Here is a 13,470-nt window from a genome sequence, read left to right as displayed (position 1 = left end):
GTGTATTAAGTATTTGTATCTACGGTGTCTTTTGTAGACACATCCAAATCTCGCAAGCCCAACACTTGGTAAAAATGTGCTTTCAACTGGTCAACCATGTGAACTTGAGCGGCCCCTATCATCCTATAATATTGAAGTTGGAGATAGACGGTAAGTAGACGGGCTAAGGTTGTTGCCAGTAGATCTGTAGGCATGGAGTACGCTCCAGGTATCTTGTAGAGCCACCAAGCCATGAAAATAGTCAAATTGCGACTGACTGCTCGTGCAAGGAGGTTTCGGGGGTATCGCACCATTGTGTATCTGGTGTTGAAAGATTGTACTGAAAGAAAAAAAAAAAACAGACACAGATCGCAACATTGAGTTTTATAGTACATCTGACCTGCAGGGCTATCTGATAAGCTTATTGTTGTTGAGAGTTCGGGGTGAGCAAGTTGACAGATGTGTCTAAGGAGTGGTAAATGGTCCATAAAGTAGAATGGAAGACTCAAAATGCCTTCAATTAAAACATCTGTTTCTCTAGACAGTTTTGAGATGAGTACGATTTTCTCCCTTAAGTAGTCACGGCGCCTCATTGTCCTTGACAGAGTTCCGAGCACCCAGAATATGGCTACTTGTAGTTGTGAGGATCTTTCCATGTTAGAAATACCGGTACTTGTACCAGTATGTACTGTATGGTGCAATGTACTGATTTTGTGTTGGAGTTTTGAAGCAGAATGTCCATTGGGAGTGTATTAAATAACATTTATTCTGAGCAGACTCTCTCCTGCCCCTGTTGTGTTGCGTGAAGTCGCATACGCGAGTCTTCAAAACAACGCTGAGGTACTTCTACTACTTGTAGCTCTACTCATTGACAGTCGCGCAAGAACCATGTTCGGCTCGGTTAGGTAAACTATTGCAATCATGTTTGACTTGATAACAAGTTATGTAAGTAGCATCTGAAAATAGAATATATATCACGTGACACCCACAAATGCATACACGTAATACAATGTGCGTCGCTTACAGGACCTGATCCCCCTTCTGTGAGTTCAGCTTGCTAAATTTCACACTCCCAATTTTTGGACACGTCTTTACATTACGAGTGTACTTGTAGGCGAACTTTAGCAAGGCAGAAAAATGAAAAGTGGTGTCACTGCACGCAATGAACATAGTTGAGTGGAAAAAGCACACTGTCGCGTGTAAAAAACACGTGATAATGCCTCAGATCAACACTCTCAATCTCTCTGTCTTGCGTACTCGTGCACCTACGCCCTCTTCAATACTCCTTGCCTTGGTTACCCTACCAACTCTAACTCACAATGCACTCTATACACGCGACGTGTCATTGATCTTGTATCTGGTAGTTACACTCTACACTCCACACAACTCTACAGCATCATGAAATTTGTGCAGCTGATTTTGTGCGCCATTTTCGCCGCCGTGGTCTCCGCCACCGCCTTCCAGGTCAAGGTCAAGCCCCAGGAGCTCCAGTGCTTCAACGCACAGGTCCAGCGTGCCGGCCAGAAGATTCTCTTCTACTACGCCGTCCAGAAGGGAGGTAGCTTCGACATTCGAGCCCGTGTTAAGACCCCCTCCGGCCAGATTTCTTACGACAAGACTGCTAAGATGGACGAGTACGTCATGACCTCTGATCAGGGAGGAGAGTACGAGTTCTGCTTCAACAACCACATGTCTACCTTTGACGAGAAGACTGTGGACTTCGAGATCAAGCTCGAGCATGAGGAGCTGCGAGCCGAGCTGCCCGCGGACATCAACAAGGAGCGACCCGAGCATGCCTCCATCGAAAACTCCCTTAACAAGATCTCCCCCAAGGTCGACTCCATTTTGTCTGAGATGCGATACCTCAAGGTCCGAGAGGCCCGAAACAAGGCCACTGTGGAGAGCACCGAGTCTCGAATCTACTGGTTCTCTGTTCTTGAGATTGTTCTCATGGTCGGTATTTCTGTCTGCCAGGTGACCATTGTCCAGGTCTTCTTCCGAGGCAGCAGAAAGCAGTTGGTTTAAGATATTAAAAGAATCATCGGAGGGGGACAACTGACTATATGTTCCACGTTGTCCAAAAAGGTGTTCAGCATGTACACAAAGTGCATATAGTGAAAGTTGATGTTATTGATACAGAAAGAGCTTGTATCTGGGGGTTGATCTGTAAGTGTGACAGTTGGAGATGACGATACCCCGTTGTAGTGAAATCTTCTACCGGTTTAGTACACTATCAGTTTAGTGTATCAGAAACTGAATGAATAAATTATGCTATACTGTAGTGCGAACGTGATTGCTGAGAGACTGTCTAGTCCGCCACCGTCTGTTTTCCATCCAATACTTGGGCAACTCTGCAAGTAGACAAGAACGGGCACATGGCTACAAATACCTACTTGTAGTCAAGAGGCGATGGTCTGTCGAAGTAAATCGATGGGTTGATGGATTACTTGCAGCAGCTGCATCGGCAAATCTGTTGCGCCGATACCTCTATCCATGCCAGCTGTCCACAATGCTTGATCACCAGCAGCTAACGAGGCAGAGTGAGCAAAGTAAGAACGAAAACACACCCATAGAGTAACTAAATGTCTTTTCGACCCCATTACTCCAACCCATGTTCTTTTTTTAGTTCCTCCAGCTTGGCTCTTCGAGCCTCCAGGTTCTCAGCCGTCTTGTCCATCTGTTCTAACGAGTGGAACAAAGCCACCAAATATCTGTTCTTGTAGTTGAATCCTGATAGCGTCTTGACGGCCTCGGTGGCGTCGTCAATGTCTTCGTAGACCACAAACGCTGTTCCTCGTGTATCTTTTTCCGATCCTGCTCTGATCTGTCGTACCGCCCCAAAGCGGCCAAACAGCTCATACAGTTCGTCAGAGGTGGATTCGTACGGTAGGTTTTTCACGAACAGGATATTGTTCGGCTGACCCGCTTGTTTGTGTGACATGGCTGTGGTTGTGAATATGTACTGTAGTGGAGTTTAACGAAGATGTTCATGAGATTTTCCAGACATGCATGAGACTGCCATTTTAACTTCAATCAGATCATCATAAATTTACTTGTACTCGTGTATTTACTTAATAATTACTTGAAAACAATTCTGCGTATTACTGTAAGGCCTACTGTGAATGACACAGCAGTAAGTCCTGTCTGGTGTTGGGTGTTAAATGCGTCTCCTCGTATTACCCGTTCAGCGAGGTTCGAATTCTGGTCTGATCGGACCGAGATGTAAAATGTTTGGACCACCAGTTGCTTCCTACCGCAAGTCTGAACTCTCTTGTTCCTCATGTACAGTAGCTATAACTTTTGCTTGCATTCGATACAAAAATTATTCTCTTTAAACAATGTTATAATTAATCGAATGTATTGTATTGAGAAAAAACTGTACTTCGATATCAGTGGGCAGTGGGAGTGCTCCTCCAAAAGAGCTGTTAAGTATCAATCACAATACAAGTACAGTCTTTCAATAAATACAAACAATACAAGTACAGTATGTACTTGTGTTTCAATTGCTAAAATCACATAAAAAATAAATAACACCTACGCCTTCTCACCCTTATACATCTTGACCCAAACACCCTCCTCATGGCACATCGTAAGAGCATGGTTGTACAGAGGGGGCAGAGGCTTGTGGTCACAAGTCTCAAGTGTCTCATATGTCTGAACCAGTCTACTCAGAACGTATCCAACCTCGGTAAGAGCAAACTGCTGACCAAGGCAGATTCGAGGACCACCGTTGAACGGCAGGTACTCCCACCCTCGGCCAATGTTGCCGTTTCGAGGATCCCATCGCTCAGGAATGAACTCCTCAGCATCCTCGCCCCAGAATCGAGGGTCTCGGTGAGTCCAGTAAACAGAGTAAGACACGGTCTGGCCTTTGGGAATGAAAATGGGCTGGGACTGGTCGGGTCCACCTCCTCTAGGAAGAGTAGTGTCCCGAGTGGCGGTTCTTCCGTTGATGGGAACAACGGGGTAGAGTCGAAGGGCCTCATTAAGAACGTATCGGAGATAGTCACATTGCTTCAGAGACTCGAAAGTGATGGCTTCGGGAGTGGTTCCAAAGTCTTCAAGAATAGCACTTCGGAGCTTAGCGTACAGCTTGGGGTCTCGAGCCAGTCGAAAGTAGATCCACGACAACATGGAGGCGGTGGTATCTCGTCCAGCAAGGAGAATGTTAAGCATCTGGTCTCTGAGGGTGACGGGGTTGGTGGTTTCCTTGACCAACTCGTACATAAAAATGTACTGATCATTGTCCATGAGAGACATGTCCTTCTCCTTTCGGGCCTTCAGAGCCTTCGCAGCGAAAAAATCCACAAAAGTCTTGATCTCCTTGTTGTACCGCTCAAAAGGCTCCTTCTTGACAACGGATCCTACAATCCAGTAAAGAGTATGTAGTCGGGATCGCAGGGCACACAATTCCTGAGCGTGATTGAAGGAGTTGTTGAAACCCTTTCGAGCAGCCTCGTCGACTCCTCCGTGGTCTCCCGTGCGCACTGAAGGGTCGTCGAGGAAGTCCACAAGCGAGTCCACCGAAGAACCAAACAAAAACTCGGTAGCAGAGTCCAGAGTAAAGAGGAAGAAGAGGTTCTGGATGTCAAATCCTCTGGGATCGTTTCCCTTCTCTCGCATCTCCTTATCAACGCACATTTTCAGGATCTGGAAATGAGCTTCGAGTGAGTCGAGTCGAGAAACCTGCTCTCGGGCAAACTGAGGTCGGAGAAGAGCTCGAGAGTGGGTCCATCCATGACCGTCAAGAGTAAAAATTCCGTCTCCAAGAGTAGGAGCCAGGGATCTGTATCGAGTTCCCAGAGAAAAGTCCTTAAATTGAGTCGCCAACATTGCCTTGATGTTCTCAGGCTCCATGGTGGAAATCACAGGGGCAGGGCCAATGTGAAAGACATAGGTTCGTCCATACGCATCGATTCGCTCCTTAAGAGCAGCTGGTCCCTTCTTGGTTTTGAGCACATGGAGCACTGCTCGGATTCCCTTCCAGCCCAAAAAGCCGTTCTTCGCGACGGTTAGTTCACCACAGCCAAACTGCTTCACCTTGCGGTTGTATTCATACTTGTTGTAGGCCAGCTGGGCGAGCAGAGCGGTTGTCAGCGCCAACACAAGGACGCCAAAGAGTTGTAGCATATTGCAATGGATAGTTTGGGGCTCATCTCAGTGTGCCGCACGACTCTCTCTTATACACTCCCTCCAGGAGGGGTCTCAGAACAAGGTTCAAGAAAGGTGCTATGATGAGTGATCGCAGAGACGTAGGAGTGATGTGCAGGGTCTTTGTGTGCACTACGAGGCGGTATAAAGTCTTCGGGGTTAGTGTATAAAAGGTGAAACAGCTACCAGGGCAATATTTGGGCCATTTTAACTCATTTTCTCTTTCCAAAACTGCGTTTTATACCTCGTCTTGTGCCACCTGTTACAATGTCTCGTCTTTTTCCCCACAGTGACTTCCACCGAACTTGGGTTAGAGTTGCTAGTGCTGTATCTGGGTTTAGGCTTTATCCGTTTTCTCCACCCATCCAATTGTTTGAGAGATATTAGTTTACGGTGGCAGGTCGAGTTGTGGGATTTTGAAAGGTGTGGAGTGATATTCTGTTTTCAGCGAGTCTAACAATGGTTTTTTTGCTACTTCCTGACCGCCCAGTCACCTGTTATAGGGCGTTCAAACACATTTCAACCCGGCTGCAACCACGGAGAATGGCAATACTCTTGGCAGCCATGTATAATATGATGAAGTGAAGCGCTTAAGGACATTAACAAACAAGGGAGCCTTCAAACTCCCGTACAAGCAGTTGCCCGCCGTATTTGTGACAGAAGCCGATGCGGATGTATTTGTAACAGGCCTTTGTTGCGGGGGCGTCGAGTGTCAGCTTGTGATAATGTCAACTGTCAGCCTCGCATATCGGAGGAGTTGATTACTCCGTCATCTCACATAGCCCCACATTATGCAGGGCCAAATCGAAGAGACATACTGTACCGGCACTTGTATGACGATGCTTGTAGTTATGCAGTGAATATAAACATAGAAGAGAATTTACTTATAAGTAGAGCAGTGGCGAAGGTACTGTAGAGTTTGCTGAAATGTCCAAATACGCGACGGCTCGCACTTCGGTCTCGGTGAGGAAAATATTTGGAGGCACGTAGTTTTGGGTGGTGAAAGTGGTCGTAAGATTGAAGATTGAATTGCGAGGTCTACATTCGTCATGTTACATTACATTGCTGTTGCTGCGCCATTTTGTGTCGCTGCTTACTGTATTGATATATATCTCAGTTCACTGGCCAGCTCAAAAGAGCCCCTTCCCATTCCCATTAGGCAGGAACACTTTTGGGTGATGGATCGACACTGCACAAACTCTGACTATGTAACATCGAGGCACATCAGCACAGCCCAGAGGGAGATTCTTAGCTGGGGGAATGTGTGAGGTTGTCTTCAACATATTACTAACAGGCATGGTTAATGGTAATTACTATATAATTGCTAATACTATTGACAAATACAACACCAGAGCTTTGATCTACTGTATCTACGTAACCACCTTAAATCGATTCTACAACAAAAATAGAGCAACCGGTTAATTACACTACAGCAACACCTAAAAGAGAGTACACGGTACATGCCTCTTCCCTCTGAAGGGTCTGAGATGATACATATGCATGACTTCATGCTGGAGTGCTGTACGAGTACGTGTAGATGATCGAAAAAGTGGCGACAAAGAAAAACCAAGTCCGAAATTCTAAGACAATAGACAAACGCATTTAAGTGCTATAACCGAGAGGTGAATTCGGGACTCGCCTATCTATGTATGGGCAATGCAGATCTACAATACAAGTACAACGAAAATGAACAACGTAGTGGAATTGTACCAGAAACCGTAAGTAGCCTTGTCTGGCGCCTGCTATCAAACTTGCTAAAGCTATGGTACATAATGTACAGTACATACTCGCACGAGTGCTACTTGTAGTGCTGTACGTACTGGTACAAGTAGTACTCGTACCACACCATGTTCGCTTTTAATCAATAAAATAATCTATAGCCACTCTATATCCGGTCCTTTCAAGCCGCGTGTGCTTAAATCCAGCTACTTCATCGACACCCAAACACCCTCACCGTGGCGCATGGTCAAATCAAGAGCATAAGGAGGATGCTCCTCCTCCTTCTGGTTCTTGCAATGTACAGTATCAAACTCTTGGAGCATTCGAGTCACCACATAACCGGCTTCGGTAAGGGCAAATTGCTGTCCCAAACAAATTCGAGGACCTCCGTTGAACGGCAGGTACTCCCAGCCCTTGTTCTGTGGTTGCACTTTGGGGTCCCATCGATCAGGATTGAACTCCAGGGCATCTTCACCCCAGTACTTCTTGTCTCGGTGCATCCAGTACACGCAGTAGGCCACCATCTGGCCCTTGTAGACGAAGACGGGCTGCTTACCGTCAGGTCCTCCTCCTCGGGGAAGAGTAGTGTCCCTGGTAGCACTTCGAGCGTTGATAGGAACCGAAGGGTATAGTCGGAGAACCTCATTGAGCACGTATCGCAAGTAATCACATCGCTTGAGAGACTCGAAGGTGATCTCGTCGGGGGAGGTTCCGAAATCCTCCAGAATGGCAGCTCGCAGCTTCTTGAGAACATCGGGTCTTCGTCCAAGAGTGTAGAAGGTAAAGGACAGCAGAGAGGCGGTAGTATCCCGTCCCGCGACCAGAATGTTGATGAGCTGGTCTCGAATGACAACGGGGTTTCGGGTGCTCTTGACAAGCTCGTACAGAAAGACGTAGTTGTCGGAGTCCTCCATTTCCTTGAGCTTTTCCTTGGATGTGTTGAGAGCCTTGTCGACAAAGAACTGGCTGAAATCCTTGACGCCCTTGTTACTCTTTTGATACAGGTTTCGCTGGTAGATGTTTCCTGCAATCCAGTAAAGACCCTGGAGACGGGTTCGAATAGCGGAGATGTCCTGGGCGTTGTTGATGCTCTGCTGGTAGGCCTTTCGGACCTCCTCGCCGACTCCCCCGTGGTCTCCTTCTACAGGCTCGCCCAGGAGATCGGCCAGAGTGTCGACAGAAGCCCCGTAAAGAAACTCGGTGGCAGAGTCTAGGGTAAACATGAAGAAGAGGTTCTGCAGGTCAAAGTACTCGCCGTTCTCCTTTCGAATCAATTTGAACAGAATCTGCATGAGTCTTTCGAGCGAGTGGACTCGGGAGATCTGCTGTCGCGAAAACTGAGGTCGCAGCAGAGCTCGAGAGTGGGTCCATCCTTCTCCGTCCAGAGTGAAGATACCATCTCCGATAGAAGGGCTCAGTGCCCTGTGTCGAATGCCCAGACAAAAGTCCTTGAACTGAGTGGCCAGGATAGCCTTGACGTTCTCGGGATCAATGGTGTTGATGGGCTCGTTACCAGCCACAGGAGTGAGCCAGGTAGGTCCATTGGCAAACCGCTTTCCGAGGGTGTGGGGTAGTTTCATGGATCGGGCGTTCTGGATCACGAGCCACAATCCGTACCATCCCAGAATACCATTGTTAACTCGAGGAGGAAGAGTAGCTCCCATTTGCTTGGCCTTTCTTGCCCGCTGGATCCGCAGAGCCGTACGGGTCAGCACCGTATATGTCACCAGAAGGGTGATCAGCACGATCGTAAGATTGGTCAACATGGCGTGAGAGGAATATGAGGTGCAAAGGGAATCAGAGCAAGGCCCTGACTATATAACCTGCTTGAATCCAAATCCATGTTTGGTTGGGGTGCATTGAGGAACGTGAAAGTTAAACATAAGATGGGGACGAAGAGAGGTGGTGAAAGGAGTTGATCGAGCAGCTTCGAGGGCAATTGGGAGGGGGGGTGAAAGGGTTTATATCTCTCCTCGATCTGTCTTATCAATAATCGTCAATAAAAACTGACAACAACCCCCAACCTGTCTGTGAAAATCAACATTTCCGTCCTTGCTTACGGCCCCACTTTGCATACTCGTATATAGGCTTCATGTTGCTTACTTCTCTCCCACGCTCCCAATAGAGTGTCGCTGTTTACCAATTAAAAGCGACAAGTGATGAGAAGGAATCCAGGCAGCCCTAAGGCTAGTGGGACGATTCTTTATATACGAGCGGTGCCCGTTTTATGTGGCATGGGTTACTGTAGTGTGTTCCAATGATTTAAAACTTTTCTGTTGATTCATTACCAAACACGAGATATCCAGCTCAAATGGTCATGTAATCATGCACAGATGCGCACCGATAGAGCATCATTTCTCCACACTATTTACACAAGGTTGGACCGAGACGAATAATCATAAATTTGAAAAGGCTTTAGACGAAACAGTCTCAGTAAAAGCGAGCTACAAACGGGGGGAAACGGTCCAGGGCGGTGAGAGGCTCAGGAACAACAGCCCATTAAAGGCTATTACTGTATTAGAGAGTTGTGGAATGTGGTTGTGGAACTGTGATTGTCGGGAAGATGGAATCAACAATTCGCCATCACTACTTCAGCATGAGCAACACTGGTGGTTGAGAGGTATCTGAGAGGTGTTTGTAGTATCAAGAGTCTTTGTGAAGAATTTGTTTCATAAAGAGACTGCGTGAAATCAATATCAGGTGGCTTCTCTTTGGAGAGGTATTTTAGCATTTCACACATACTTTCGGCTAAAAAAATACCAACAATGACCAATAAATGAGAAACAATTCAGTAGAAACAGAAGAGCTCAATCTGAGTATCTAAATATGCCTTCCTGTACTTATGTCACTACAGTATGAAGTTCATAGTTCTCTTGGTTATGTTTCTGGCAAACTCGAAATCATTCATAGTCGATTGCGATGTAATGGATCGCAAGAAGCAAAGCCAAACCAAAAGATATCACATTATACTGTAGCTTGATTAACACTTCCACCCATGATCATGTAAGTACTGTACGAAAAATGAGGTATGTACTGTACTTACATTTAGTGCCGATAATTTCATTGAGTACAGGCTGTTGTTCACCCTCACCCCAATATCCGAATCTCGCCGATGCCGGAGTAAGACAAGCATCAATTTCTAAATACAACACCATTTTATTCCCCTCCAGACCAAGAAGAACGGGATATCAGGTTTATCCAACCAATGGCTGCCCTGACAGACCCCTTCTCGTACTTTTCCGTCTTGTTATCCACGTCAATGTCACACTCAAGCCACACTCTCCACCTTATCTTATCGACGCTAATGAGATGCTTCCTATCACGTCCAATCAGAACTGCGGCCAAGAGCCCAGCCAAGATCGGTGACGCTTACAGGAAAGCTTTACAGGGGAGTATGTGGGGCAATACTTGTCATATGGCTTACAAGAATCCGTCTTAATTCACCCCCTTTTTAGAACTACTACTACTACGATGTGGCGTAGGTTAGAGTGTCCAGAGAGTAACTGATGACACTTTCAACTCTGTCTGTGGAAAGGTCTGAAGTTTCAAGGCCGATATATTCAAGGCCGCTATAGATATGCAATCGTCTCTTCTATAGTGCTTAGGAATCCTTTTAACCCTCATCTGTTTACTCCTGAACAGCTAGATGGTTTATGTCAGCTCTTATCTTGCCAAGACATGCTGATAAGCACAAGTCTGGGCACGTCCACTAGCCACAACACGAGAACGAGTAACAATATATATAATGGAGATGATTGTGGATGCTAGAGAACAACAACCGTCTCACAACTACAAACAAAATGGACTCAGAAGCCCCCGTGGAAACTCTTACTGCGGCGCAAATAAAATCGTATGTCGACACAGCATACATTCTTGTGTGTGCAGTGGGCGTGTCGCTCATCACCCCAGGTATTGGAATGCTGTATGCCGGCATGATCAGACGCAAGAACGCACTCACTATCGTCGCCCAAAGTGTACTCACAACCTGTGTCATCTGTCTTCAATGGTGGATCTGGGGCTACTCTCTGGGTAACGTTCCCAATGGCAAGATGCTTGGTAACCTGAGTCTGGCTTTCATGATGGGTAGCCCTACTAGCCATGACGAGCTTTCTCTCGACCAGCTCGAGGAGGAGGGAATCCCCACTTCTGTTCATTTCATCTTCTCCGCCTTCTTTGTTGTCTGCACAGTCCAGATTTTCGCTGGTGCCATCGCTGAGCGAGGTAGACTCATTTCATCACAGATTGTCGGCTTCATCTTCGCTACGGTCGTCTACTGTCCTCTCTCGTACTGGTTCTGGGCCGAGGACGGCTGGCTCAACGCCATGGGAGTCCTTGACTTTGCTGGAGGAGGACCCGTCCACATCGCCAGTGGAACGGGTGCTCTTGCCTACGCACTGTACCTAGGAAAGCGAATTGATGACAACGGAGAGGCCTCTATGCTTGCCCGTGCCAAACCCCATAACCCCACTCTGGTTCTGCTTGGAACTCTGCTCATCTGGTACGGATGGCTCTTCTTCAACTCAGGCACCTTGTTGGCTGTCAGCTCTCGAACTGGATACATCATGCTGAACACCCAGCTTTCTGCCTGCACTGGCGGTATCATCTTTGCCGCCGTCGACAAGTGGCGATACGGACGGGTGTCTCTCGTCGGTCTTTGTGAGGGAGTCATCTGTGGTCTAGTGGCCATCACTCCTTCCTGTGGATACATCTCTCCATGGTTCTCTGTTGTTGGAGCTATCATCACTGCTGGAGTCTGCTGCTCTCTGTCCAATATCAACCAGTGGATTGGCATTGACGATACTATCCGATCCTTTAACATCCACGCAATTGGCGGAATCATGGGATCTATCTGCACTGCCTTCTTTGCCGACCCTGCCTGGGCCCAGGAAGATATTCCAGGAGGCTGGATCAAGCACAACTGGGTCCAACTGGGCCACGAGCTCGCCGCTGTCACCACCTGTGTCGCCTGGTCCTTCGTCCTCACCTACATCATCTGTTTCGTGGTTGACCACATTCCTGGTCTCAAGCTGCGAGTCACTGCTGAGGAAGAGATGCTCGGAACTGATGTCAAGGATCTGTCAGAGAAGGTCGAAAACATGGAGGACTCTCTCTGGGGCAACTCCCCATCCATGAGCCGAGAGCCCACCGTCGCCAAGCGGGACGCTGAGCCCATGGTCTAAACCGCAAATCAGAATTAATATTGTGTACTGTTAACAAAACCGGATGAAATGTAGAGAGATGTAGTCGTCACTGTATACTGTACATACTGTAAACACAGTAACAATCCTAAGCCTCTTTAGCACCTTGTGCCATGCAGCCATCAGTACGCCTTTGGTGTGGGTATGACATGCCCAGGTATCTCTCCTGTGTCGTAGAAGTGCTGGTACCTGTTGTAGTTTCATGATTGACACGAAATGAGGTTGGAGGGAGATCACTTTCAAAGCCAGTGGGGACATTCTCGTGGTCGTCCCAATGCTTTCCATCAAGCCTTAATAGCCGGGACACTACAGAACCCTTCGTCCCTATCCAGTCATAATATATTTGTAAAATGCATCAATCTATCGGTTAAGACTGCAGTAACAGTCGTCGTTGCCCGTCGGGCTGCGTTTCGTCTTCGTGAACCTCCTCCACTCCGGGGGCCACTCGTTTTCGTCGCACCTGAGTTAGGATGTGTGTGGTGGCATCAAGATGTCGCAATGAGGGTGTGAGCACTTCATGTGAGACCAGGCCCAGTTCATATCTGTGGCCAGTAAGTTGGCGATACCGACGAATTCACTAGATAAGCGACTGTAGGAAGTATTCGGGCGGTCCAGGTGCAAGCATGGACGAGGTGTCTTACTCTCCTCACTTTTATGTGGTCCATATTTCAGCCTTGCTGCTGCGACTCTCTCAGATAGCCATGCCGTGCCTGATCCTCGTGTAAGAGGCTCACATTATGGTCATTCAGAAGCCAGAGCAACACCAGAGAAAAAAGAACCAAGTTCTCGTCACATCAAGCAATAGCAACGACGTCACGTCGGCAAGAAAAATGAAGTGTATCTCAAACGACCACAGCCGTTCAATGCAATCGCCACTGTTCACAGCATCACATTCTTCTCATCAGCCTGTTCATTATACTCACTCTAGCACCGCTCATGCCCCATGCAAAGCCGATTTCATGGGCTACGAGCTCTCCAAAGCCCATCATCATGCCGTTGATGAAGGGCAGGACCAGATTGATGCAACATCGGCCTAGAAAACGGCCAATAGCAGGCATTGAAAAGGTTATGCGCGGCCCAGGGGCGTACTGTTCGCCTTCCTCTGTCAGCTGCTCGTCCGACTCCTCCTCCACCAGCTCGGGTATATCTTGTGTAGAAAATGGCTCTTCGTTCGGGTCCATTTCGGTCATGTTGGGGATGTTGTGGTCTACAAGTAGTAAATTAAGTTGCAAGTGGTGAAGTGCGTCACTGGGGTTCGTGCGTGCGTACGACACTGATGGTTGACCGGAAGACGATAGAAAAATTGGATAATTTAGGGGAAAATTACAGAGCGGCTGGAGTATTCATTGTGGTTTTTGAATATTTTTGATAAATGTACCTGCAAGTATAAATACTCTGTAATGACAATAATATACTCTCTAAT

General features: G+C 47.3%; 8 protein-coding genes across 8 annotated transcripts; 3 read left to right on the top strand and 5 right to left on the bottom strand.

The window, feature by feature from the left end:
- Window positions 1–5: 5 nt before the first annotated feature.
- Window positions 6–635, bottom strand: YALI1_B18391g (uncharacterized protein; the record flags this gene model as incomplete). Its single annotated transcript, XM_068282089.1, has 1 exon — window positions 6–635. The coding sequence occupies one exon, from the start codon at window positions 633–635 to the stop codon at window positions 6–8; it is 630 nt and encodes a 209-aa protein (XP_068138190.1).
- A 742-nt stretch (window positions 636–1,377) lies between these two features.
- YALI1_B18384g (uncharacterized protein) lies at window positions 1,378–2,004 on the top strand (the record flags this gene model as incomplete). Its single annotated transcript, XM_500858.3, has 1 exon — window positions 1,378–2,004. One exon carries the CDS (start codon window positions 1,378–1,380, stop codon window positions 2,002–2,004), a length of 627 nt encoding a protein of 208 aa, XP_500858.1.
- A 38-nt stretch (window positions 2,005–2,042) lies between these two features.
- YALI1_B18375g (uncharacterized protein) lies at window positions 2,043–2,557 on the top strand (the record flags this gene model as incomplete). The annotated part of the gene is made up of 2 exons (XM_068282088.1): window positions 2,043–2,151; window positions 2,292–2,557. The coding sequence occupies 2 exons, from the start codon at window positions 2,043–2,045 to the stop codon at window positions 2,555–2,557; spliced, it is 375 nt and encodes a 124-aa protein (XP_068138189.1).
- Window positions 2,558–2,578: 21 nt separating this feature from the next.
- On the bottom strand, window positions 2,579–2,920 carry YALI1_B18368g (uncharacterized protein; the record flags this gene model as incomplete). Its single annotated transcript, XM_500857.3, has 1 exon — window positions 2,579–2,920. One exon carries the CDS (start codon window positions 2,918–2,920, stop codon window positions 2,579–2,581), a length of 342 nt encoding a protein of 113 aa, XP_500857.1.
- A 593-nt stretch (window positions 2,921–3,513) lies between these two features.
- On the bottom strand, window positions 3,514–5,109 carry YALI1_B18347g (uncharacterized protein; the record flags this gene model as incomplete). The annotated part of the gene is made up of 1 exon (XM_500856.3): window positions 3,514–5,109. One exon carries the CDS (start codon window positions 5,107–5,109, stop codon window positions 3,514–3,516), a length of 1,596 nt encoding a protein of 531 aa, XP_500856.1.
- Window positions 5,110–7,055: 1,946 nt separating this feature from the next.
- Window positions 7,056–8,615, bottom strand: YALI1_B18311g (uncharacterized protein; the record flags this gene model as incomplete). Its single annotated transcript, XM_500855.1, has 1 exon — window positions 7,056–8,615. One exon carries the CDS (start codon window positions 8,613–8,615, stop codon window positions 7,056–7,058), a length of 1,560 nt encoding a protein of 519 aa, XP_500855.1.
- Window positions 8,616–10,610: 1,995 nt separating this feature from the next.
- Window positions 10,611–12,029, top strand: YALI1_B18292g (uncharacterized protein; the record flags this gene model as incomplete). The annotated part of the gene is made up of 1 exon (XM_500854.2): window positions 10,611–12,029. The coding sequence occupies one exon, from the start codon at window positions 10,611–10,613 to the stop codon at window positions 12,027–12,029; it is 1,419 nt and encodes a 472-aa protein (XP_500854.2).
- Window positions 12,030–12,414: 385 nt separating this feature from the next.
- On the bottom strand, window positions 12,415–13,237 carry YALI1_B18265g (uncharacterized protein; the record flags this gene model as incomplete). The annotated part of the gene is made up of 2 exons (XM_500853.3): window positions 12,415–12,507; window positions 12,971–13,237. 2 exons carry the CDS (start codon window positions 13,235–13,237, stop codon window positions 12,415–12,417), a joined length of 360 nt encoding a protein of 119 aa, XP_500853.2.
- Between the last annotated feature and the right edge of the window lie 233 nt (window positions 13,238–13,470).

The sequence above is a fragment of the Yarrowia lipolytica genome, chromosome 1B (genome assembly GCF_001761485.1).
Source record: "Yarrowia lipolytica chromosome 1B, complete sequence".
NCBI classification, from domain to species: domain Eukaryota; kingdom Fungi; phylum Ascomycota; class Dipodascomycetes; order Dipodascales; genus Yarrowia; species Yarrowia lipolytica.
The sequence above is the reverse complement of the archived record's forward strand: the minus strand, read 5'-3'. Positions and strand labels throughout refer to the sequence as shown.